Here is a 27,461-nt window from a genome sequence, read left to right as displayed (position 1 = left end):
TGCCTTGAGTCTCAAGGTCAGTAGGACCATAAATTACTTCCAACCATAGAGAGGTTCTTCTGAGAGTAAGAAAAATTGTGGCTCATTTTCTAAGAGTAAATATATACTAATGCATTCATTCCTGACAATCAAAATAAGGGGTTGGGCTTTGAATACAGGCTACTGTTAGAGATGAATGAACTTGGGGAGCCAGGATAGGGGTAGGGAGAGAACCAGCATGCCTGTTTTTCCCTCTCTCCCCAGACTTGCCATATATTGCTGAGCTCTGCTGTTGTCAGGGCCTTCAGATCAATCTCCAAGTATCAGAATTTATTTCAACAGCAACTCTGGATGCTGCTTGATCCTGGTTTAGGAGGCAGACCTAAGGCATTTTAGGTAGCACATTATTATTATTTACCTGGCAACTCCTCCATAGTCAAGGCCTTCTTCCCCACGAAATTTTATCATTAATCTCTTCCACAGGTCTTTGGGCCTCATCTTCATGACTTGTCTGTAAGACTCCTGGAATTACACCAGATAATACATTTATCAATATTATCATAGTCCTTACTCTGATGTTCCTCTGATCCTCTGATCCTAAAGAAAGAAAAAATCTGAGTATCCAAAACTTACAGCAGGTGGCATCATAATATATAAGCAGACATGTGAGGATCTTTTGTCATTGCTACATGCACTTAAAAATGCCTTTTAACCTGCAGGGGTATCTTGCCCATTTTCTTGCGCAGCTTACATGAATTGCTAATGTTTTGAGATTATTCTGGGTGTACTTGAAAAGTAGTTTGGCATAATACGTTTGTGGTGAGAAGGTTTTCACAATCCCTGCTGAATGAGAACACAAGAAGCAATCCTGGTCCAACATGGCTGGATGTTTATTCCTTACAGCCACAAGAAAAGGGGGCAGTTCATACATCAGTGCACCGAAACCATCTCAAGTTTGTGCAGCCCGATTCTACGCCTGTAAAATTCAGGTGCTTGCTTTAAATCATGAATAGGCAAACTCAGGCCCAGGGGCCGGATCTGGCCCAATCGCCTTCTAAATCCAACCCATGGGTGGTCTGGCCTTCAGCATGTTTTTACATGAGTAGAATGTGTGCTTTTATTTAAAATGCATCTCTGGGTTATTTGTGGGGCATAGGAATTCATTCATTCCCCCACAAAAATATAGTCCGGCCCCCCACAAGGTCTGAGGGACCTTGTGGACTGGCCCCCTGCTGAAAAAGTTTGCTGACCCCTGCTTTAAATTATAGATTGTGCTTCCAAGAAAGCATGTATAGGACTGAAGCTTAGATTCAGTAAAATGATGCCTGACGATACGTGTCGGTTATACACAATGAATAAGATTCAGCCTCCTCACTTTATCACATGCTCACCATGAAATCTCAAAAAGTGTGCTGTAGTTCAGATGTTTCCACATAATCTTTGCCCATTTACATTGCCAAAAAAAGCAAGAACCATCCCGGCGGCAGGATGTTCCCCCGCATTATTTAACACCTAAGATAACTCTACCGAAAGTTACCTCAAAAATTTCTTCCCTGGAGACTTCTATCCGGCAGTGTCCAGCTTGGGGCTGCTGCTGGGATAGCTCCTGTCTCAGAATCTTGAGTTTCTGCACAAGGTCCCGCTTATACCTGGGCACAGTCAGGCACTCGGCCTCATCTGGAAGCTGGCAAAGCGATACTACCTGCTGCTGCTGCTGCTGTTGATCCTTAAGTTGGTTCTGACGACTGAAAAGAATGGCAGCTGCTGTCAGTAATTCAAGACTTCCCATTATTCCCCCCCCCCACACAAATTAATATGCCTTTCAACCAACATTCTGAGGCAAGTGTAACAATGGTTTCTATGCGAGTGTCCTGCTTTTCCACTAATGTTTCCTAAAGGAGACTAAGAACATATCCATCTGTCTGTCTTGATCGTTTTCAACCAGCTTTAAGGGGTTTTGAACATTTCTGCTAAGCAGATTGCAGCACCATATTGACAACCCGCTGCTCAAAAGCTCTTTCATATTTGTTTTGCATGTTTTATCGATGTTCATGTGAACGTTCAGGGTAAGGTTGAGGCACAGCCAATTTAAATTTGATACAACCTTACATTTTAAAGAATTCGCTTACAAAAACGCTTGTACAGAACATTTGACAAAGATTGTACCTGGGCTAGTCGGGACCACAGGATTGTAAGCAGATTGGTAAGGTGAAAAGGGAAACAGATTGACATGCACTCAACAGACACAAATAAATGACTATTTTTTATTAGCTATTCTAAAAAATGTATTGAAATGAAGTTCAGGTTGCAACTGGGGAAGGGGGGGAAACCTTTATAAAAAATATTTTCTACGTGAATGTTCCTGGAGATTTGTCATGCCAAATTTTTGCTGCACAGTATGTTCTGCTCAGGGAAAGGAGTGTTGAAGTGGCTGCAAGGAAGGCAATCTCCAGGTTAAATGGTTCAGCTTAATCTGCAGTTCTGCAAAATTCTTCAACACACGGGTCAGGGCTGCATGTAAACTCAGAAACATGTCAGGGCTGCATGTAAACTCAGAAACATGTCAGGGCTGCATGTAAACTCAGAACAGCGGGCCTTGGTATCCTTACTGAAAGTAAAAGTAGCTATGTTGCCTACAAGAAAAGTTGAAAAAGCCATATTAGCGCAACAAAATCTTGGGGGGGGGGGGGACCATTGTGTGTTCCTTTTTCCCAGCAGCCCTTAGTACCACCTGAGATCTGCATAGAACTTAACTGTGATTCATTGTGACATGCAAATGAAGCTCTTGTTAACGGTTTACTGGGAATGCCCAGGTTGCCCAGGTGTGAGTGTGGGAAGTGAACCTCAACTCCTTGCTTAACATTATGTCCAAACCAGGGGTTGCAATTTGTTCCGCTCCAAAATAATCTGCAACTGGTAAGACAATGTTGGTTCTTGGGGCTTGGCTAATTAGTCCACATTCACCATGAAGATCTGTTTCCAGCTATGCCCTTGGGTTGGGGTACAGTGGGATTGACTTACACTTGCCATGATAACGAGTCATGCCTTTTGCTCAGTTATCCATCCGTCTGCCTGCACAGCAGACCCTGAAAGCACTCAGTATGTCAGCAACAAATTATTTACACCCAGTCCACTTTATGCTGAATAATTTTAAAATTGGCTTCTTTTTTTTTACACTGAGCTCTGAAGTTTCTGTTCTTCCACTCCCCAATTCTTAAATTTAGAGTTCCCTAAATTTAACACTACATGCTAAACTTACGTACTTTGAGGTTGGACAGGCAACTGAAGCCATGTATAATTTCACTGAGACAGATACATTTGTTTTTTTAACTAATTTAAAGCTTTGGATATATTGAAACCACAAAAATTATCTTCTCTTTAGTGAAAAGAAGGGAGAAATCATCTTCACATATCTCGCCTTACTGTAGCAGACAGTAACACACACTGGAGAAAATTTATCAGACTGAGGACTTTGCTGATGACACTATTGGTTGGATTTCTGAAATCCTTCCATAATGAAAGACAGATGTATGAATGAAAAAGCTTAAATGTTGTAGCAAAAGGCTGAGAAGTGCAAAAAAGATCTGTGATTTTGCAGCTTGAGGTTTATCCTACTGAAAGACAACCTGAAGGTTGTCACAGCTATCTTGGAAATCTATAAGGATCATAATTTTATAGATGTAAATTGGTTACTGCTAGGAAACTGAAAATTAAAAACAACAACAAATGCAAATTACTATCTTAGAATAGTAATATATATTTTTTAAAATTACATTCTTCTTCAGTAGGTAACTACAGACTCCTCAAATATCACACATTATATTTGAATTCGCTCAACGTTCTAGCCAAGAGATGATCACAGCCCTGAGACTTTAATTAACTAATGTTTACTCAGAGTAGACCCATTAAAATCAATGGGCCTAAGTTAGTGGTCATTAATTTTAATGGGTCTGAGTAACCCCCCCCCCGAAATTTCCAAAGAGATTTGATTCTGTAAGAAATAGCTTACAAAACTATGTGCATATTTGCACACAAGGTACACTAAGCATTTTCAGTTATACTGAAGACAATTTAACTTTTACTTTTTTACCTTCCACAGCCTCCCTTCCTATAAAAAAGTGGTGCCAGAGTCTCATCACTAGTCTAGCTCTGCGGATTCTTATGCCCAGTCACATTCTAGCCACCCAGCTTTTGTGGAGTATTTACTTAATGCTATGCAGGTGTTTCCTAAAATAGCATTTAAAAGGTGTTAAAGCAAAGAACAATGAAATAAAATTCCAGGAGTGTCTGAACAAACGGATCGTTCTGTCTAGACAATGGCAATTTTGATTTATATAGTCTCTTCTGCTTTTGGAAACATGGCTAACAGAGTAAAGCAAGGAAGGCATTAAACGCAAAGTGAATGGAAAGAAGAGCTCAGATGGTGACGACAAGGCCATTTTATTGCCCTATGCGTTTCAGATTAAAACTCTTCCTCGAGGGCAACAATCAGTTCTTTCAAAGTGAAACCAAAAAATATTGTCTACCAAGAATTATTTCTAAGCGCTTATTTTGTATTGGTTTAAAATATTAAAGGCAGACAATGCAAATCACTAAGCTTCTGTAATACCTTGTTGTATAATTATTCTTCCACATATTCCCTCAATAATATATATTTCAGATTGCTTCTCCCCAGGACTACAAAGTCTCAAGAGATCTTAAGTCAACACAAAGGAGTTATATAACCCAAGGTGGCAGAATCAACCTATTGCACATTCCCAGAGAACCACTTTCGTGCTCCAAAACATTAATCTGCATGTGCTGGTGACATCATGAACTCACTTTAGAACCAGGTGCAAGTTAGCCGATAGCCGTGGATCTGTGAATTGCGTTGTTCTGTTGTTATGGTCAACAAAATAAACTCTGCCTGTTGCTGTATTCCGGATCTCCCATCCAGGAGGCAAAGGACCAAGCTCTTCACAATTGATGTTGCTAAGATCCCTGCAAAAACAAACATAAAAATGAGAGAGAGAGAGAAAAAACATCAGTATTTGGCCTCTGAGCCAAACCAGTGTAAAAGTAACATTACAATTCCATGAAGCCTGAGAGTATGCATTGTTTCGGAAACTTGATCTATACAGCTGGAATGTCTACTCTCAAGGAGCAAGCCCACCAAAGGAAAAGCAAAACGTACTCTCAGAAAAACATCCCGCTACACTGGTCTTGGAAAAACTGTTATCACACAACCTATGTTTTTTGCTTTAAGAAGAAAATAACTACATCGGTAATTAATGGGATACTGACTTAAAACGAAAACAAAATCCTTTTTCCTACAGGAGCTGCATGTTCTTAATGCCAGTTTTTAAAGGACATCGGAATAGTTCTGGTTTTTTTAGAAACAGTGGAAGGCGGACAGACACATTTGTCAATACCGGTGTTTTCCATGAAGATTTATGCATGTGTGCCACAGACAATTTTCGCCAACTAAGAAAACTAGCCACTAGATGTCGTAAAAAAATCATAATCCCAGAAGGGTTGTGTCCAGTTATTGCATGACTAGAAGGCAATCACACAGTCAGGTGGAATCTACAAACATATAAAAACCATTCTTAAAATGGTTTTATTTTTAAAAATACATTGAATTTTCCATAAGGCTCACCATCGCTATCTAGTGTCACATTGTATGTTGCACTTAAAACACACTTAAAACATTTTATTTGCAGCTGCGTAGAAGCTGAGCCCTCAGTCTCTCTTTCCCTCCTCCTGTCCCCCCCCCCCCCGCCCCTCAAAATGCTCTCCTGGGGAGTAGGGAGCCTGAACAGAGCTGCTGTGGAAGGGGAAGAAATTGCCTCAAATCAGGCAGGGGGATCTGGGGCTAGTGATTTCAGGCACTCCATCACTAAAGCTCCGTATAACACAGTTTTCACTGTACAGGACCTCCCAATCTACTAGAGAGATTAAACATCCTAACCTGTAGCAATGTTTGTATCATTCATATCCTATCTTCCTTCCAAGGAGCTCAAGGTGGCCTACATGGCTCTCCCCCAAAATTTTGCCCTCACTACCACCCTGTAAAGAAGGGTAGGATGAGAGACAGGGACTAGCCCAAGGTCTCTTAATGAGATTCATGGTCGAGTGGGGATATGAACTCGGATCTCATCGGTCCAAGTCAAACACTCAGATCACTACACCATGCTAGCGCTGCAAGGAACTGAACAAGTTAGCTCTAAATATGTACACAGCAGGTGATTTACCGAAATTATTTTATGCCCGTGTCAATTAATATTAAAAGAAAAAATGCATAATCAACATTTAAGCGATCAGTCAGCGCTGTGCATACTGTTAAAAAATATTTGACTATTCTGTGCCCCCCAAAAAACCTCCCTTAGAATTCTGAGGCAAGTAGATTAAAAGTATGCAAAGGTTCTGCACAGGTCTGTTTTAAACTGCTCACTTGACACAGAAAGGGAAAGGATGGAAGGCACTAAAATCTGATCAGTGAAAAGTCTTACTCCGTCCCTCTCAGATCTCTGTGAATTCACTAAGCACTGCAAACACTACATTGCTTCAGAGTCTGGGGCTGTAAGCTTTCTGTTTCTCTTGCTTTAAATTATATCAGAGCTTCTTAGGAGTCTGAATTTTCTAATACCACTTCCAAAATCTGGGCTTGCACAGGTTCATAGATAACATACCTCCTGCCAACAGGCTATTATAGCCAATGTATATATTACTAATTTGATTTGTACAGCAACTTTATTTAACTTACAGCATGAAAGGGCAGATTATCCGCTTACCTCGGTACGCGTGGATCATGCCATGTGCTTACACCAGTCTGAGTATGTAGGAAATACACTTGCCCTTGCTGAGTTGTCCTTTGCTCTGTTCATTCAGACGTGCCAATGTGGAAACAAAAGATTACTTCGTTTACTAGTGAAAATCCCATGCAAAAGGTTAACAAGTTCACAGACTTGAAATAACTATATAAATTCCCTTCCCCTTGAGATTTGTCAAAACCTGAATGTCTTTGAGAAGAACAGTTAAAAAGACTTTCGTGCTTGGTCTAGCTTTAATAGCCAGAGCAAAGCAAGAGTAGAGGTAGCTTAATTTTTAAACAATATATTTTCCCAGTTGGCTATTGTATTCTGGGCTGGATCCAACAAAATTGTTCCCTTAGCAAAACGCGTTTCTGCCGACTCAGCAGGACATTTTCCCCTCTTTCCCCTGTACCCCTCATCTATTCTGGGGGTTTCCCCTAATCCTCTGGAGCAGCTTGGGGTGGGGTTGAAACTCTTACTTTAGAGGTGACGTTTTCATGTATTCGCCTTATGATTAGATCATAGGGCAGGAGACATATACACAGAGAGGAAGATTACGTGGAAACACTGAGCCATAGCAACAGAAGTGAACTGCAACTTAAAGTGGGTCTCAAAGGATTTTGAAATATTTTATGAACTGAAAATTCTGAAGAATTTCTTTGGAAGTCAAGGGTAGTATAATAATGTACGAGTTATTTTTTTCCTGAGAATTTTTAACACATATGGAGTTACATTCTTAAACTGGTATAAAAAGTTAAAGATAAAGGACCCCTGGACAGTTAAGTCCAGTCAAAGACAACTATGGGGTGCGTCGCTCATCTCACTTTCAGGCCGAGGGAGCCGGTGTTTCTCTACAGACAGATTTCCGGGTCATGTGGCCAGCAAGACTAAACTGCTTCTGGTACAACAGGACACGGAAATGCAGTTTACCTTCCCACCACAGCGACACCTATTTATCTGCTTGCACTGGTATGCTTTTGAACTGCTAGGTTGGCAGGAGTTGGGACAGAGCAACGGGAGCTCACCCCATCACATGTATTCAAAGCACCAACCTTCCGATCGGCAAGCCCAAGAGGCTTAGTGGTTTAGACCACAGCGCCACCCGAAGCCCTAAACTTTCCCTAAACTGGTGTAATGATAGAGGATCATATTAAGCAGAAAGTTAGAAATTTGCATACTTATGGCCATACCATAAAATACCCTGGACTGGATCCAGACTGAATTAGCCATTGCTAACTTGTTCCATTAGTTTCAATAGGCCCAAAGTAACACACTTTGGTCAGTTCCAACCCATTGCTTTGTACTATAGGATATGTCTCTTAGAATCCTCAGACAGCTAGGTATTTTAAAGGTGTTTATTAGCCTTCAAGGATACAATGAAAAATGCACACCAAAACTTTCTCTCAAAGAGTGAGAAAAGCTTTGTTTCTTGTATTTCTGCACTGCCTTTCATGCAATGGCATTAATGGTGGGACGTAACCTGGAAGTGGTTAGCATTTAATGCAGTTCTCTAAGGCCATTCCCAGTTCCCTCATATCATCTATTGATACTCTGTGCCATATGTCTCTATCACCATCTGCTGCAAAGACTCTGTTCATTAACATGTTGGACTCGATGGCCTTTGTGGTCTCTTCCAACTCTATGATTCTATGATTCTATTCTATGTCTTCCTGGATGTTTCATTAACACCTGCCCATTTTATTCCTCTACAATGTCTATACAAGGGATTGGAGAGGTACACCAGCCAGAGCCAGGTGCAAAATAGTGGCTCAGCTGGGTAGTCATAAACTAAGAATTTAAAAACTGGGTGCTTCTGAGCCTAGGAATTTGTGATCAGACCAAGTTCTCAAGTCTTTTCACCCAAAATACCAAGTTTTACACCAAGCATAATTTAGGCGCAGGAAAGCTTTAAAACTGTTGCTTTTGCTACATAATTACGATTCAGAAACCACTGCGGCCAGAGAAGGTTTTATGTTCTGTGAGCAAAGCTACCAGAAGCTGAATTCAGATAAAATATTTTAATCTTTATTACCAGTCCCTCAGATGTGCTTAATTTGGGAATGCATTTCAATTATAACACAGATTTTCCTACACATGTACATTGGAAAGCATCTACTTACAACACATGATAAAATCTTGGCACGAGATATAACAGGAGTGTGCTTTTCTGGACAATAAACATAAACTTGTTGTTTCGTTTTAAAAAAAATAACACCTTTAAGCCTTTGAGAAAGAAACATACACAAAATGTGGTACGCTCTCTCTCGGTAATATCACCTATTCTGTTCAAAAAGTTTTCTGTTCTTCCCTCGCCTTGCATTGAGACTGATTAAATTAGAAGCCTGAGATCTGGACTAGTGAATTGCACCACTCCATGGTTCAAGGAAAAGAAGCAATGATCAGAATAGGAATTAACAGGATTTTTCTCTCACACAGCAAAGCTCCAGCAGTATACTACACCCGTACAGTAATTAAATCACCAGAGCTGGACTGAGACCAGTATCATGAAAGCGTGAAGGGGGAAATCCCTCTCATTAGATCTTCAGAATAATAGTCCTTTGAAGTACATAGCCTTTGAAAAACAGACAGACAGATAGTTACGCTGTTTTAAAAATGCGTACCATATCCTTCCGGTAAATCTGGAGGCGTATGTAGATGGGTCCTGCTCATGTAATTCCTGTGCCTCTGAGACCTCACTCTTCTCTCTGCTAGCCTGGGATCTGATGCCTGTCCACATGTCGCACCGTTTATTCCCGTAAGCGGTGTGTTCTCATCCACAAAGCAGCTCAGTGGTCGACCTGGACTTGAATATTCCGATGCTGGCCTGTTAACAGTAATAATGTTTTTGAGACCTCTCTGTTTTAGAGAACTGTCTCTAAACCATAGATTGCCAACCGTTTTGGATGCATGGGGCAATTTGCAAACAGGAGAAATTGTTCTAGGCAACCACACACCCACAACCGTACCCTCTGGCTATAAAATCACCCTTCTTTCAAGACTCATTTCATCAGCAAGGGCAGGGAATTCTGAGCAAAGTCCTCAGTCCTCTGTGAGTACATGGATGCCTGCGGTCATCGCACTGGTGACTCCTAAACTGTGGGTAGCTTCAATTAAAAAGTTATGCATCAGTGATATAATACACATGCCGAGGCAACACACAAGTTTGGATTCCTATGCTATTCAGAAGCATGGTAATAAAAATCAAGTGCCGCTTGTGGCCACAAGATGCCCAGAGCTACTTTGCAGAGAAACATATGCCCTGCTTGTATCCTATTACAAACGGAGCAAGTGGGAGAGCGTGCAGCGATAAGGGACCTGACAATATATTCAACAGATGCACAATCTAACAACATAATAAGTAATACTTAAAACCAAGTAAGGAGCCAACAGAAAACTGGTGTGTGACAACTAACGTACAGACTAATCCTCACTGAATGAAATAATGGCCTGATGGCAGCAACTCAAATATGGACCAGTCCCGATTCCCAATTCCCTTCTCCCATATTACTAAATTACTTTCCACAAGGAAAACTATACTAACCTGGCTCATAACCAAGTGTCATTTATCTAATACAAAACAGTAATGCCAACATTGCCTTCTTATTTTACAGTTTTCATTTGTGAGGCGCAGGGAACCTTTGGGGGCCAGTGGGCCAGAACCCTATCTGTGGGGCAGGGGTGAGGGGTTTGTGGGAATGGCCTTGCAATATAAACTCTAGTCAGGAAAGGGTAGGTAAAGGTAAAGAACCCCTGGACGGTTAAGTCCAGTCAAAGGCGAGTATGGGGTTGCAGCGCTCATCTCACTTTCAGACCGAGGGAGCCGGCATTTGTCCACAGACACTTATGTGTTATGTGGCCAGCAAGACTAAGCTGCTACTGGAGCAACAGAGCACCGTGACGGAAACCAGAGCGCACAGAAACACTGTTTACTTCCCCACCAAAGCAGTACCTATTTATCTACTTGCACTGGTGTGCTTTCAAACTGCTAGGTTGGCAGAAGCTGGGAAGAGCAACGGGAGCTCATCTGGTCGCACAGATTCTAACTGCCAACCACAGCGCCACCTGTGTCCCATTTATAAACTCTAGTAATGCATCACAAGTCCGTTATATCCACATCCGACTCTGTAAGAGGGATATAGGAAGGATTTACATTATAGGAGCAATATTTGGGAGGAACCTCTATTCGGGAGATGTGGAACTGAGGTAATAGCTAGCAACAATTTCAAGGAATCATGGACTCCTACCAATTAAATCCACAAGAAGAACAAGTGCTCAGCTTGAGTCACTGAAAAATTTACTGTACAGTGTTCTCTAATAATTCTTACCGTGTTGGTCGCTCCCACTGTGTTGTTCGTGTAATATGATTTAAATACTGAATTCTTCCAGAGGCCGTCCTCCTTTCTTCCCAACTAGAATTATACATTGAAAGAAAATCACCATATTTAGAAGAAGTTTGTTTTAAAGAAGTTTTTAGCCAACAGACACCATAACATGAACATTACATTTGGCTAACTATCCACACTATTTTTATATTACTCATTTTTATTTAAATGTATTTTTACAAAGATAAAAAGAACTATACAGTTAAAAATAATGTTAATGTTACAGAGACAAGCCATAATATAGGGCAGTAGCATCAGGGCTACTAATCAACTTCTACAACACGGCTACTACTAAACTTCAGAAGTGCCCAACTACTGGTACCTCCCAAATCACAGGAGAGGACATTCCTAAGGGTAGGAACCACCAAGGATAAGGCCCTCTTTTATGTTGCCAGTAGGTGGCATTCTGCATATCGCAGAATGCGCCATCAGAAAGGCCTTCTCCATATATCTGACTGTATAGGGGGCTGTACAGAGAAGGACAGTACTTTAGCTAACCTTGACCCAAGTTGTTCGGGGCTTTACAATGCCACCTAGACGATCATGAGGTTAGCAGTGCATATATCATAGTTGCTGAACTGACTCTATCCAGAAAGCCAGCGGTTGGCAAGGCAACCATAGTTAGTAATAGGTACTCCTTGCTATCAAGGTCATTCGCCCATCAACTGAAAGTGATAAATCTAGCAGCACCCCCAAATCACATACCTGCTCTTTCAGGGACAGCAGTGTTGAGGGTAAGCAAACATACAAGTTACTGGATGTGGGGACTTACTGTGTCTATCTTATCAGGATTTAGTTTCAGTTTTATCAGGATTCAACACACACACACACACACACACACACAGTTTCTTCTAACGGTGAAGTTGCCTTTTCCAAACAATGCTGTCCAGATGTTTTGAACTTCAACTCTCACCAGCCATGGCAAATGTTCAGGGATAATGGGAGTTTGTAGTCCAGTATTTTCATGAAGTTAAATTGCTGGTTGGCATCTCTAACTCCAAAATAAGTCTACATGTAAATATTTTTTTAGAACACACTAGTATTCTTCCCTCCATTTTTCATCACTGCAAATATCAGACAAATATATAAACAGCATTTATGAAATGTAAAAATGTTATCTTACCCATCAGGTAGATCATTGTCAAATAATCTACTGCAGTCCACAACTTGCCCTCCAGTACCTATCCGGTCTCTGGATTGAAGACTTACTAGCAAACAAACAAACAAAGGCCAAAATTAGAGGTACGACAATACAATTCAAATCATGACTGTATTTGGAAAGAAATGACACAACTTGTTGATACAGTCTTAAAAGCCTTCTTTTCAGTTGATTATTTTTTACACACCATTTCAACAGAGACATGAGACTGGCCCCATTCAAATGCTGCACTCAGGCAGGATTGATAGTTTATTCTGGTTTATTGGGAATAAGCAGCATACTGGGGCACTCTACTTAATCATTCCAACTTTGCTGTCATCTTTGAACAAGCGGGACCAAAAAGCTGCAATAACCTTGAGTTCCCATGATACATGAACCCAGGATCCAGGTATCCTCTCTGGTAAGAGTGCATTTCATCCACTGAGGCTGGTATACCAGCTGCAGCTTCACTTGGTGACATCTAGGTGTGGTTGTGCATGAGGCTGCCTCAGTAGACTGCAACAGCTGCGCCTGTTGACCATGATTGGTCAATAGTATTGAAATAAATTCAATACTGTTTCCAAACATAATTCAGAGTACTGGCTTTTAAAGCCCTATAAAGCTTAGGACCCAGGTACATGAGGAACACCTACTAATATTCCCATATGCTGAAGTCATCTCTGGAGGTACCTCTGCCATCTAAGGTAAGGTGGGTGGCAACCAGAGAAAAAGCCTTCAGTGGTGGTGCCCTGTTTGTGGAATTCCCTCCATAGAGAGGTCCGGCTGATTGGCTTGTACTTAAAAATGAAGTAGGATCTCAACCAACTCATCACTCCTTAATATTTGGGGTCTACCCTCCACTGACAAGAACCCTATAGGGAGAAGAGTATGTTTCTGTAAAGACCACAGCACCAATAGTAAACATGGCTTCAAGAATCCTTAAAATATGGAATCCTCACTGAATTTAGAATTACTTTGCCCTTTAATATGGACTGGCACTTGTATTTTACAAGATGGAACCATATTTAGAGTCTTGATCAGCATTATGGAAACAAAGCAGTGTATTACTTTTAGACATTAAATACGCCTATAAGAAGTGCTGGACAGAGAACACTGCAGAAGTAAGAAGGGTCCAAATACACAGCTCACAGTTCCAGAAAAAATACATACGAACATCCCTTTAAAAAATGGCAAGCTTTATCCATTTGGTAGTATTTCTTATGCCTGAAGATTTTTCGCAATAGAACATCAGCCTGGCAATTTTGTGCCTGAAGTGCTGTAAACAGTAAAATAAAGGTTGCCTGTGAAAGCCTAAGTAGCTAGGTTTATTTTATAAACAGGTTAGTCAAGAATGAAACTGAACACACAACATTACTTGTGGTTTCTGTGGCATTAAGATTAATGTGCTTTTCCTAATCCTGTTTAGTTTGGAAGTGAATGCTTGTGTCTAGACCAAAATGAGCACCTGTCCAGCAAAAGATAATAAGAGAAGCTGGGCCCCCTTGCAACCAAAAGACACGCCAACTTTCTGAATGGGAGGCACCATTTGCAAACAAAAACCTTGCAGATCCACTTGCCCAAGTGGCAACATTCCCCAGGCAGACCTGAGTATGCAAATGTTATGAGATAACCGAGACATCAATTAACATAATCTAGTACTTTGCTTTGTTGCATCATTTAAGTCAAATCATTTCACCTCAACCACTTAAGTACATAAGTGAGCTCTTAAAATTAAATCAAACTGTAAGATATTCTGGGTTGGATCCAAAGGCTCCATTTTGTGAAGTCTCCTCCTATAAATGGAAATTCATTCCATCCAAGGACCTTTAGGTAAAATCCACTGTTCTTTTTTATCATAGATGCAGTAATGGTCTAAAAACATAATGTATAATATATAATGTGTGATTTTTCATAATGATGTTGTCAAATAGCTTCCTCTTTCAGGGCTCCATAACTTGAAAGCACCAGAGCAACATTTGTAAGCATAACTTTTGTCTGTTCCTATTCAAACAAAACACTCACATAGGCAGCAGGTAGGTTTTCAAGGGCTGAAATATAATGGATTTGTTCCAGCTCAAGTTAAGCAATGTTAAGGCCTACTGATTTCAATGGGGAAATAGTACTCTGCTTATCTCTCTCCCACTGAAAATTAATGAAGCTTCAAAAGCATTCAAAGTAGGTTGAACTTTAAATCTCCGAAAAGAACCTTAATCCCTGCCTGATACATCATCATTGCAAAATCTATGGGTGCTAGACATTTTCCCAATCAAATAAAGGTAGTAATAGTAACACGTTAGGAAAGGCTCGCAATGGAGTTCATTCTATTATCCGTGAAGAAAATCAAGATAGTGTTCACAAACATAAATGCAAGGAAGATGATACACAGATTTAGAAGATTGCATCCAATGCCATCTTTCCATTCACAGAAGGTAATTTAAGCCAGCAGACATTTTCATGAATAGAACAGGGCGAGGCTATTATTCCTGTTTCCTTCTGCGCTCCCCACTCCCCGCCCCCCACAATCTGCTACAGAGACTTGGATAACCCTTGAGAATAGTTTGGGACGTAAACAGGGGGTTGCGGGAGAATCTGAAGAAATACCGCACTTCTGCTTTTGTTCATGGGATACTTCACTGGATCAAAGAATCTTCTGTGAATACTGGATACAACCTGGTTTAGTATGCTCCATTTCTAAGAACAATATTAGAGCTGGCTTGATCAGATCCACAGCTCAGCATCCTCTTTTCACAGAGGCCAATTAGATGCCCATGAGAAGCCCAAAAACAGACCTGAGTCCAATCTTGTGTTCCATTCCCCCCCCCCCACAACCCTCTTTTGGACACTGTAAACCTTTGTACTGACAGCTCTCCAAAAGGCTGTCCTGCCTCACATGTCCCATATGCAGGAGGAGGAAGAGAGGCAGGAACAACCTAGTAAGACACAGTGTGGCATAGTGGTCAATGCGTTGGACTAGGTCATAGGAGCCGGGGGTCAAATTCCCCACTTGGCCATGAAGCTCAAGGAGTGACCTCAGTTCAGTCACTGCCACTCAGCCTAACCTCACTGGTTTGTTACGGGGATTAACTGAGGAGGGGGAAAAGATAGGATATAAATGCAATAAATAATAAAATCATAATTACAGTCAAGTCTGTACCATGACAGCCTTGCCTAACTTTTGCCCATGTTTTGTAGCTATGGCAGCTGCGTCACACAATGTAAGTGGGATTTTCTGCCAAAACTGAGTAGGGATTCATCAAACTCCATGCCTCTCAGATTGCAGGCTCTCTACACAGGAGCCCAAACACATGTCAGTAATAGGGGGAACTTTTTCAAATTCAGATGGTAAAATCTTTGATATTTTAACTACGTGTTAAAACCACATATTCAAATTAGCAAAATCAAATCTGCACTTACCTACAATCTGTCCCCTAACGGTATCATTGTCATTTGGCCCAAGTTTGCACAGATCCAACCTCTGATCTATGGAGGAAAAAACAGCACAGTTTACAATCTACAACAATCACTTAATACCCGCATACACTATGAAGTTTTTCTTTGCCTAAACATGTCTGTACTTTATTAAGTGAGGGAAAAGCATGCTTGTTTTCATAAAGGATTGCTTTTATATAATAATAAATTCTAAATTCTGAAAAGCTCATTCCAAAGCAGGGTCTACTCACAACCAGTGTCTTTAAGGCGGTTTATGGCGTTGGAAAGAAGTCTTACGCAGCCCAGAAAACCAGCTCCCTGTTTTTTATGAATTTTCTTGTGGTTCCATACACTGATCGTTATCGAATCTGACTTCCCAATGTATCTGAAAAAGGACAAGAATTGGAGCAACACAAATTGTTAACTGCACTCTTTGGACAGTCTATGGAATACACTTTATTTTTTTACTTCAGTGTGTTTTTGCAGCTAAGAAGTGTAAACATGGTTTCCCCTGGCAGAAGAGGTCAGATTCACAGGAACTGCATGCTACAGATTGGCAAAAGCTCCCCTAGTAATTTATTTGTAAAACAGATTTTACACGAAGGAATTTCAAAAGAGCTTTTCAAAATGTCTTGCGTAAATCAAACACGGTCGTCCTTTGGCTAGACAATGACAGTATGTCTAAGTGCAAATGGCTGGTATATCATTGGGTGTTTAATCCTGGGGGGGATATAAAATTTAAGAATTATGGTTCTCCCTGAGAGATGTTTAGCAGTCTTCTTCCATTACACATTCCCTGTTAGGACAAACATCCAAGTATTCCACTTACTAAAAGCATATCCTCCTACATTCACCCATTTAAATTATCTACTTCCCCCACCCGCAGAGCTGTAATATATCTCTAGTTATCTAACTATAAATGAAGCTGTCAGGACTGGCAGACCAAAACCCTGTTGTACCTTCCAAGACTTACAAGGGTAATTTTTTTTTCAAGTTCAGGGAACACTTCCTCCCACCTCACTGCTGCCCCCACCCTGCCCCACACTATCTGAAGGCCTACATGCAAAAAAAGGACCAAGATTTCTGTTGGCAGCTTGCATAACAATCAGCAAACAATCACAGGAGGGAACAGTGCTACTGAGAAGGGGGTGGAATTGAAATCTAGTTATATTTAGATTTAAAGCAATGCACAGCTTTGTATTATTCAGTTATTTAATTTTATTTAGTTAGTTATTTAATTTATATCCCACCATTCCTCCCCAAAGAGGGAGGCAATAAATTATTAGTTGTCAGCCACATAAACAGAGATTAATGTAGTTTTCTGACAGGTCATATTTTGATTTCATCCACCATGACTATTCCAATATAATTCTATTCAGAAGTCAAGAGTGCCCGATAAGCAATAGGAAAAGTGAAGCTGATCTTGTTTCATATTCTGTCCGCCTGCTTTAAAACCATAACAAGTTACAGGGCGCTAAATAAAAATTGTGCTCACTGTAAAGCCTTTTCCAGTGCTCTTTAAAAAAAATCATAACATGAAGGCATATGGTAAATGTATTTAATACATAACTTTATAAATATATTTACGTTTTCAGCTATTACAATGTTCTGCGCAAGTCTTGTTTGTTCAGGATAGAGGCTGCTATGCCTATTGGATCTAGCTGGTTCAAAGAAACTGAGGAATTGCTAAAGGACACACAGTCCCTGTGTTTAGCATAGGAATCAATGCAAAGTCGTCTTGCCAAGTAAATAATGTTTTTCCAGAGGAAGAAAAACATTTCCTTTATGGTTGCGTTGAGCTTTTTGGAAAAAAAGCTTTTCGTCTAGCCTACTGTTCACTTGAAGGCTGATAAAAGTATGTATCTTTATTTTGAATCAAACTGAAACGAAACAACGACAAAAAAATGAAAAACCAGAAATTGTATCAAATAGCAGCTAAAACCAATCATTCACTTGACTCTCTCATTATTTATCCATCTAACGCTGCACATCACTCCTCGGTCTTCTAATCTTTGACATATGGTAAATTTGGATAATGGAAGCATGTATGTGAGCAAAGACAAAGTTATGAATGCTAGTGTCCCAGAAACTAGTTTCAAATCTAGACAATAAATCAATATATTTGTTTCACTGGATCCGATTTTCAACAAACTGGTTAACCAACTGTGTTCTTCACCCAACTAAAAATCTGTGACAGAACTCTGTTTGGGAGGGGGAAACCAAATGTAGGCAGCCACTAAGTATGAAAAATCTGTGTTGGAAAAGCCTACTTTGCTTGTCAGGATAGAGACAATATTTCTATCTACAGCAAGAAACCAACAGAAACTGATTTTTAATCCTCTCTGACAAAAGCTTTTTATTGCCTTGACGTCTCCATTTACAGCATCAAATTGATCTAACCAATGTCATGCTTGTTTTTTTGAAAATTCTAAGAAATGGGAAATAAGAAGATTGCATTAGAGGAGTGCTTAACAAAAATGGGCAATATTTTGTTGACATTCAAGTTGATGACATAAAAGAGGACATAATTCTGGAAGAGGGCCTAGATTTTTCCACTAACTAGTCTGAACTAATTCTATCATCTTTTTATTTCAGTTCCCTCTCATCAAAACCTAAGTTAGATATTACATTAATTTCATGCCTCTTGTAATGCCAAAATATACCAATTTAAAAGAGTTTACAGAAATCCAAGTACATGCAACACAATTTAAACATTGTTTCACATCACAACAAATCCATTTCACACTTAGGCCATGTACACACCACACATTTAAAGCACATTACTTCCCCTAAAGAATCCTGGGAACTGTAGTTTGTTGAGGGCGCTGTGAATTATAACTCTGGGGGCAAACTACAGTTCCCACGATTCTTTGCGGGAAGCTATGTGGTTTAAATGTGTACTGTGTACAAAGCCATAGTTTCAGTATCCATAAGGGGGGAAATGTTCACTGACTGCCAAGCAAGTTATTTCCTATAACAATGAATGTGTCATAGGTCAGAGACCAGCATTCCCATGCAACAGTGTGTTGTTAGGGTAAACATTATTATACTTTCAGAATCTACTGTATGAAATGGATAGTACAGCAGATAATCACAGACTTCTGGGTTAATCGCCAATGTCTGGCAGAAAACTACATATTATCTGTTATTTTTTTAGCCTTCTGTGAATGAAAAGAAATACTGAATATATATTCTCCACAAAGAGTTGGGAACTTACAAGAGTTACGTGAGCCTTCTGCAACCTGCTGCCCACCAGATTTGATTTGATTTTTATACTACAACTCTATCCAGTGCACAGTTGTAGTCTGAAACAGCTGAAGCTCATCAGAAGGCCAAGTTATGTTGAAATAAATACATTTAAATGACATGGGGTTTTTTGGTGGGGTTTTTTGCATCCTTTCTCCATCAACATCCTTAATTACTGTAAGGTTACTTAAAAGCAAAGATCATCAGCAAAGTCCTATGCATGGTTGCTCAGAAGTAAGCCCATTAGATCCAACCAGACTTACTCCCAGGACTTTTGTCCTGACGTAGCTGTTAACATACATTTGTCAACATACAAACATTTGAGCTGGGGACCCAAGCACTTAGTAAACCAGGGTGATCCAACATGCAGCCCTGAGGCCCTCAGTAACACCTGTTGCCCCCCGCCCCAGCCCTAGGGCCTCCTTCAAAAAGCCTGGTGCATTGCTCAACCCACTTTGGGAAGGCAGCAAAAAGGGAGGGTGGGTGTGTCAAATATTGACTTCATTGCCTCCCACTGGATGACAAGGCAGTGTGTGGCCCGTGTGTTCAGTATCAAGGTACTCTTTTGTGGCCCACTTGATATGAAAAGTTGGGTCACCTTGTACTAAAGCCTCGTGATACTAGGGAATCACAAACCCAGGCTAATACAGAACTGCAACATTTGCCCCTCTGCTGCAACTATTTAAGTATAAACAGCAGAACTTCCTGGACAACGCCACTGCCACAGCTAGCCTCATTTATGCTGTCTGCAGAGAAAATGGAGAATCATAGAAATGTAGAGTCCGAAGGGAACAAAAAGGTCATCTCGTCCAACTCCCTGCAATGCAGGAATCTTTTGCCCAACATGAGGCTTGAACTCATGACCCTAAGATTAAGAGTATTATGGTCTACAGAATCAGCTACCAAGGCAGATAAGGGGACAACCAGACAGACCCCTGACCCCAGTCAGGGCTAATCAGAGGCTTTGGCTAGCTGTCTGACAGGAGGCCTGAGGAGCAGACTGGAGAGAGACTTATACAGTCCACTTCTGGGATATAGATTTGTGCCAAGCTGCAGGTGCCAACAGCTTCACTCAGAGGGCTGAGGTTGGCTGCCACACGGTCATGTTGTGGATGGGGCCAACTAGAGCAGTCTGCATTGCAGTGAGTCGAGACTCTATGTGCCCAGCGGCTCTTTCCCCTGCAGGCAGGCTGCGGAAGAAACATCTGCCAGTGGGCAGGCTGCCCGACAGGAGGAGTTTTGCCCTATGCATGCAAAGTTCTGATATGTTGTAACTGATAAAGTTGTGGCCATGTTTAACTCACCACCGGCCTCAGCCTGTTCACTGCTCCTGGACCTCACATTCCCCTGTGTGGTGCACAATACAGTCTAGCATTTCCCTCACCAATTTTCCTTCTGTTCAGCTCAGTGGTAAAACACGAGACTCTTAATCTCAAGGTTGTGGGTTCGAGCCCCACATTGGGCAAAAAGATTCCTGCATTGTAGGGGGTTCGGACCTTTGTGGTCCCTTGAAACACTGCAATCCTGTTTCTATGATCTTGACTCTTCTTGGGCTATAATGCAAGTAGATGCAGACTATTTTACGTATGAAAGAAAACGCTACAATAAAAGCCTAACTAATTTTATGCCAGTAACATACTGCACAAATAAACTGAGAGACCAGAAAGAGGTGTGTGCACGTTCATGTGTATGTATGGTAGCACAGCTGTTCATCCCATGCCTGTGTTCATCAATTGTCAGAAGAATAAAGATACTCACCATGTCCATTAAGCAGTTTGATAGCCACAGATGTAAAAGCACCACAAAAGAACTAGCTAGTTACTGTGCTTTTAAAGCTTTTAAAAGCTAATAAACATTTACCAACTCTCAGATAAATTATCAGGGGCTACCTAATGCTATACATTTCTAGTCTATCAATCAATGCCCAGCTCGAATTCTAGCTATATTGTGATCACTCCTATCAACACCTACAAGTCATAATGCTGATTCCACTTTGGATCAAGGGTATTCTTCACAGTATCTGTAGAATGGCACTGGCCAGATCCGTCAACCACCACTTTAGCAAATGGATCAGGAAGCCCTGTCAGAAGGGAGGAAAAATACATAATAGGGTGGGAGTATAATTAAATTAGGTCATCTTAATCATGAATGGCTGCCAAATATTGGCTTTTTATAACATATTTTGATTCTTCCAAGTTATCTCTTTTTCACTGAACAGTACTAGTATTCTTACATTATCCAAGGAATTTTAAGAAACTTAGAGGCCTTTCAGCTTGCTTCTATACTCGGTCATCTCTCTTCTTGAAGGCATCAAACCTTTCAGCATTGTTGCCAAGTGTAACATTGAAAAAAAAGGAAAAAGAGATACCCCCTGGTGCTTTTTCTACAATAAAATCCATAAGGCAGTCCATAAGCCTGGCCTTTCTATTTACTTATTTATTACAACTCACATGCCATTCAGAGTTTGCTTGCTTGGACTCATGGCATAGGTATTTCAAGACACAGTAGGCCATGATCCCAAATACTAGAAGAAAAGTGGTTCTTTACAAATGTTCTCACTAAAATACTTCAAAGAATGGGAAGACTCTTTCAATAGTTCCAAAATCAATACACCTGATTATGTAACCACAGACTAAGTAATGTATATAACAATTTACAAATTTATAAATATTACATAGTACACAAGAGACTACAGCTAGAACCAAGGCTTGTTACATGATCTCACACCACATTTACTAAAGGGAAGCCTGAATGAAAGCAATTTTCACACTAGTCTGCTGTCCCCCTGTTCAGCTCCTCTCCTAACAATCTCCACCTTTCTTTCTGAGTTCTTTTCATGTTTTGAGATAACAGCTTCTAAAAAGGCAATACTACAAAAAAAACCCAACTGTGTGCATTGTTTGTGCAATAAACATGCATAGCCCTTTGGATCATTGCCTTGAACCTTAGATTCCCACAAAAATTGTGGCCATGCATTTAAAATCACATTAGTGCCCTCTGACTTAGCTGGCTGATTACCACATGGTAGCCAAGGCAAAGAGACATTCAAACCTTGTGTAACAGAATTCGGAGACAAATACATAAACATTTACTTACGGAAAAAATCTTTTTTCACCAAGTTTTTTGCACACAGAACTGTAAGAAGAAAAAAAACACATTATGAAATACGTTTAGATTTATCTACAAAGCATTTACAAAAGAACAGCAACACAATCACACGTACTGTATTGCTAAACATCACGTTCAACCACATTTATAAACTATGACTTAAATGTGAATGCAAAGAGTTCTCACTCTGCCGCTTCCCTGTTCCTACCACTGCCGTGCCACCAAAAAGAAGCCAAAGTCTGGCTTGTTGGGACATCCAAACCTAGGCTTGTGGTTCATTTCTGAACATTCACATTAAACCATAGGTTTTTTAATGTGATATGCAAACCAGGCCCACATCTGTATATGATTTATTAGAAATGTTCATAGGATTTTATCAGACTTTTTATCAGACTTTTTATCAGATTTTATCAGATTTTTAGGTGCAATCTTAAATAATAAAGAGCAGACAGTAACAGTCTGAAAACACCTGGTGTTAATCCACATTGTGGAACTACAGTGCTAAGATTGGAAATAAGCCTCTCCCTGCTTCCAGACTGAACTTTGAATCCCCTGGTATCCTATGATGTCAGGTGATTGACAGATGGTTGGTCCCACCCACATGTAAATATGGCCTGCATATTCTGAATCTCCTGATTTAAACAAACTGTGTTTGTTTTTTTTAAAAAAATTAAAAATCCCGTTTTCATTTGAGAATAAAAACACAGGGCACACCAGATGGAATACAAATAGTTTATCTACATATAATCTACTAACATGTATTGCGTATATATTGTATATATTGTAGTTGTGGTTCAATTTTCATCAGTGGAAGCTAACAAATTAGTACTAAATGTCATTATCTGTCCAAAATGACTTATGTTTGACGGCAGACTTCCTAAAGACACCCACATGCCAAGACCGCCTGAAAATAAAAGCTTCTACTTATTATTATAGTGTTCCATTTGTGTTATGGAGTTCATGCTCAAAAGATATATTGATGGTCACTGATTCAGATGGCTTTAAAAGGGGACCAGATAAACTCACAGAGGAGAGGTCTATCAATGCCTAAACAGAACATTTCAATTCAGAATATGCTTTATATAGCCTGACCAAATTCTAGAAGGATTTCCAACATTTCTGATTGGATATTACCATTGTCTCAAATTCTATGCATCCAAGACTCAACTGTGCCAAGTAATTTCCTCAACTGTTCCCCGTATCAACTGATATTGTCACCATCCATTTTGCTGACCAAGCATGAAACCCAGGCTTTATCTTTGATTTCTCCCTTTCCTTTGCTCTCAGTATTCAATCCACTACCAAGTCCTATTGCTTCTCTGTGCATATTACCTGAACTATGTTACTCCATCTCCCTCTTCTTAGCTAAAAATCTACTTCATACTTCAAATATCTGCTGTCTTGACTACTGCAACCTTCTTGTCCCTGATCTTTTATCTCCACACCCCAAAACAGACTCTATTAACAAAATAACTAACTTCTCCTGATCAGATCATGTGATCGTCTTTCCCAAATCTTGACATCAGTTTCTCATCCCCTTCCAGATCCAGTAAAAATGTATTGTCTGTACATTCATAGTTATCTAGAGCCTTAACCACTATTGGTCTCTCTATCCTTATTTCCAATTATGCCCTTGCCTATAATTATTGTCCCTGCAACTTTACCACCCTCTAGACAATTTAGTGTCTCCCGCTCACTCAGATGACGCTATCTATTCTGCTGAAACTCACTGCTACACTCCTTGAATAGTTATTTCTTCAAATCCCTTCTCAAAAGTCACATTTCCCTTGAAGACTTCAGCTAAAATAAAATTTGAGTTAAGGACTAGGGATCAACCCCAACTCACATCCTCATTTTCATTCCTTTCTACTAATGCCACACTCCTCTCTTGCTTTTCCCTTTATGAAATGTAAATGAAGATCCTCAGAGAGACAATTGTCTTTTTGCTTATGCTACTGCGTAGAGGGCTACGTAAAATGGCAATGACAATTGGGAGAGAAGGTTGAATGATTATGACTTGGAGAAAAGTTCGCCAGTTGTTTATTTTATAGCAAACACTATTTCCTTAGAACACAGGACATACTAGTGTTAAGCCAGCAAGCCCGGCAATTTAACACCACAAATCTGAACTTATTTACATAATAGAAAACCATGATCTGTGAAGATGTATATAGAACCATTCACAGTGGGATCAGGTGTTAAACAGGGATGTGTTATCACCCCAACTCTATTATTTTCATTGCCATGATTCTACACATTGTCGAAGGGAGATTCCCCACTGGGGTAGAAATCGTATATCAAACAGATGGAAAGCTCTTTAACTTGAGTAGGCCAAAAGCAAAGAGTAAGGCGATCATAACTTCCACCACAGAGCTTCAATATGTTGATGAAAACTTAGTGTGCGCACACTCAGAGGATGACCTCCAAGCCATCCTAAATATTTTTGCAGAAGCTTACAAAAAGCTTGGTCTATTGCTCAACATCCAAAAAACCAAAGTGCTGCACCAACAAGCACAAAACAACCCGTCTGCAATGCCACAAATCCAATTTAATGGTGTAATGTTGGGAAATGTTGATCACTTCTCCTACCTGGGTAGCTATCTTTCCACAAAGATGCCAAAATCCATCACTGCCTGAGCTCTGCAAGTACAGTTTTCTCCTGACTGAAGTTTAGAGTGCTTGAGGACTGGGACATTCACAGGGAAACCAAAATGTTTTTTTACAAAATTACTGTACTACCAACCTTACTGTATGCTTGTGAAACACAGACCACTTATAAACGCCATCTCCAACTCCTCAAAAGATTCCATCAACGGTGTCTCCCAAAAATTTTACATATCATTTGGGAAGACAGGTGAACTAATGCCAGTGTACTGGAACAAGCAAAAATTACCAGTGTCGAAGCAATGATTCTTCAACATCAACTTTGCAGGACTGGTCATGTTGTTTGGATGCCTGATTATTGTCTTCCAAAGCAACTACGCTATACTAAACTTAAAAATGGAAGGCGTAATGCTGATGGTCAACAAAAGAGGTTTAAAGACTCTCTTCAAGGCAAATCTTAAAAAATGACGACGACAACAACAACAACAACAACAACAACAACAACAACAACAACAACAACTGTGAAACACTGGCCTGTGAGCGATCCAATTGGAGAACAGCCTTTACCAAAGGTGTAATGGACTCTGAAGACACTCAAACTCAGGATGAAAGGCAGAAACAAGCAAAGAAGAAGGCACATTTGGCAAAACCCTCACCATGATCAACTCCTGCCCAGAAACTTATGACCCCACTGTGAAAACACATGTGGATCCAGAATTGGAATCCACAGCCACCTATGGACACACCATTAAGACTATGTTCATGGAAGACAATCTTACTTGGCTACAAGTGATCACCAAAGAAAGAAGAAGATATAGAACTAATATGTTAACACATCAGAAATGTATTTTTGTCTTCTTTCTTATTCTTCCTCAAACACATGCCCCATTTCTCCACACACTTGCATCATTCCATTAAAATGACCAGGGCTTCGACCTCAGTTATGGTTGCAGTCATTGTTTTCATAGAGTGCTTCCAGACAATATGCTTATTGTCCAATTGCTATGGTTTGTTTCTTTTAATTACACCAAAGGGAGCAAGTTGTTATGATCTATTTGTACAAAACTTGTATTTTCCCACTGCTGCATCTTTTTTCTTACCACAGAAAAATCCATTATGGAGGGAAAGAGCAACATAGCAATCTCTCTCCAGGTGCAAACAGAAAAATGTACAACTGAGGTAAGGTGAGAGAAGTGGTCCCTGGGGAAATTGGATGACGTGTTGGTGAGGCCCTTCCTTTATTTATTGCCATCAGGTTTCTTGCCATCAACCAGTTGTAGAACCATTTCGTTTCTTTTACTGAAAGTCCTTTCCCTAAAGAGCTTTGCTTTTTTGGCTCCTTTGCAATGTTTTGCTTATGGATCTCAGCTCTCAAAAAGTTTAATTGATTGCTTCTTCTCTTGGTATGAGGTGTCCTCAACTCCCACAGTACTGCTTGCTTCCCTGTCCTTTCTTTTTTAGATTATAGTAAGAGTGGAATAACAATAGTAACGAACGGTGTTGTGAAACTGACTAGAAAAAACAAGTGGGCAAGTTTCCTAGTTGGGTGGTGAAACTTACTAGAAAAACTGAGGACCTGAAGTCTGAATGCAATAATGTTTATTGGAAAGTAAGACTGTAGTCCTCTTGCCCTCTGCCACAAACGGTTTGTAAAAACATCCAGTTCTCAGAGCTGTGCAATTGCACTGTGGTGGAACACACACACAAAATTAAGAACAGTGCATGTGCACCAATTTGAAACTTGTAAAAACAAACATACACCCACAATGCTAAAATGGTGGTAACAAGCACCCACTTCAAAGTGTTGAGAGAGGGTTGTGTGTCAACAATGAAGAGTCAAGAAAGGGGAGAGAACAACACTGTCCAATGGGCTATGTCCCGCCAACTGTGTGCATGGAACATAGTGATCTGAACACACACACACAAAATGTTATACCCCTTGAGTTGTGGGCAATGAACGACAATTTCATTTGCATCTTATAGCGAAGAGAAATTATCTGGTAGTATTAGGAGCCTCTCCTAGTCATTTAGAGGGAACAGTATTTTTAGAGCATCTCGCCCACACTCAAATAAATATATTCATTCTTGCTAGTCTGAACAGATATTGCTTATTCATTCCAAATATGCATATTAATTCCAAACATTTACTACAATCCTGACAAGTATACATTGCAATTTCACACATTTTGTTCATAATTGGGGTGTGGGGAGGGAAGAAACACGTGGCAGAAACATCCTGTGAGCAGAACTCCACGCAGGGAGTCTCTGAATCCAATCCCTATATTTTAATAGAACTTTCTTTGGAAATTGGTTCATATTATAAAGTGACAACATGTAAGGAGTACAAGGTCTAAACCTCTATGGCAAGCCGGGTCTATACAATCCTAACCTTAAGTATGTCACAAGCAGAGTAGGTGTTCCACAGAAAGATACCAGCAGAACTGCAGATGACGTAATCAAACAAGGGCATACACTACACACTGAAGGCAATCACATTCTCCTTAATTTGACCCAAGGAAAATTCATTTGGGATCCTAAATATGGCATTCTGTTTCTGGTTCATGCTCAAGGGCTAAGCAAAAACTCCACCCAACTTGACTTTTAAAGAACACATGTCCACATTCCCCAACATTCTGTCTACAGCTATGGCAATTTACGGTGTCTCCAGATTAATGGGAAGGTACCCAATATTTTTTAAGGTCCTTAGAAATTTTTTAAAAATCATTTGCCTTTAAAAAATGAGTGCCATTGTCTTCCCTTGCCTCCAAACCAGGAATCCTA

The 27,461-nt window shown here is 40.2% G+C and overlaps 1 protein-coding gene across 1 annotated transcript in view; it reads right to left on the bottom strand.

Moving 5' to 3' along the window:
• Positions 1 to 27,461, bottom strand: part of SMURF2 (SMAD specific E3 ubiquitin protein ligase 2) — a 70,857-nt gene that overhangs the window by 11,467 nt on the left and 31,929 nt on the right. Inside the window, exons 2-12 of the mRNA XM_083598686.1 lie at positions 22,065 to 22,103; positions 20,940 to 21,048; positions 15,974 to 16,107; positions 15,708 to 15,773; positions 12,279 to 12,363; positions 11,099 to 11,182; positions 9,395 to 9,597; positions 6,753 to 6,837; positions 4,801 to 4,959; positions 1,517 to 1,724; positions 398 to 501 (exon numbers count right to left, since the gene is read on the bottom strand). Of these exons, the coding sequence (XP_083454812.1) occupies positions 398 to 501; positions 1,517 to 1,724; positions 4,801 to 4,959; positions 6,753 to 6,837; positions 9,395 to 9,597; positions 11,099 to 11,182; positions 12,279 to 12,363; positions 15,708 to 15,773; positions 15,974 to 16,107; positions 20,940 to 21,048; positions 22,065 to 22,103 (1,276 nt within the window). The remainder of the gene's footprint in view (positions 1 to 397; positions 502 to 1,516; positions 1,725 to 4,800; positions 4,960 to 6,752; positions 6,838 to 9,394; positions 9,598 to 11,098; positions 11,183 to 12,278; positions 12,364 to 15,707; positions 15,774 to 15,973; positions 16,108 to 20,939; positions 21,049 to 22,064; positions 22,104 to 27,461) is intronic.

This window comes from Podarcis filfolensis, assembly GCF_964270895.1.
Source record: "Podarcis filfolensis genome assembly, chromosome: 2".
NCBI classification, from domain to species: Eukaryota; Metazoa; Chordata; class Lepidosauria; order Squamata; family Lacertidae; genus Podarcis; species Podarcis filfolensis.
The sequence above is the reverse complement of the archived record's forward strand: the minus strand, read 5'-3'. Positions and strand labels throughout refer to the sequence as shown.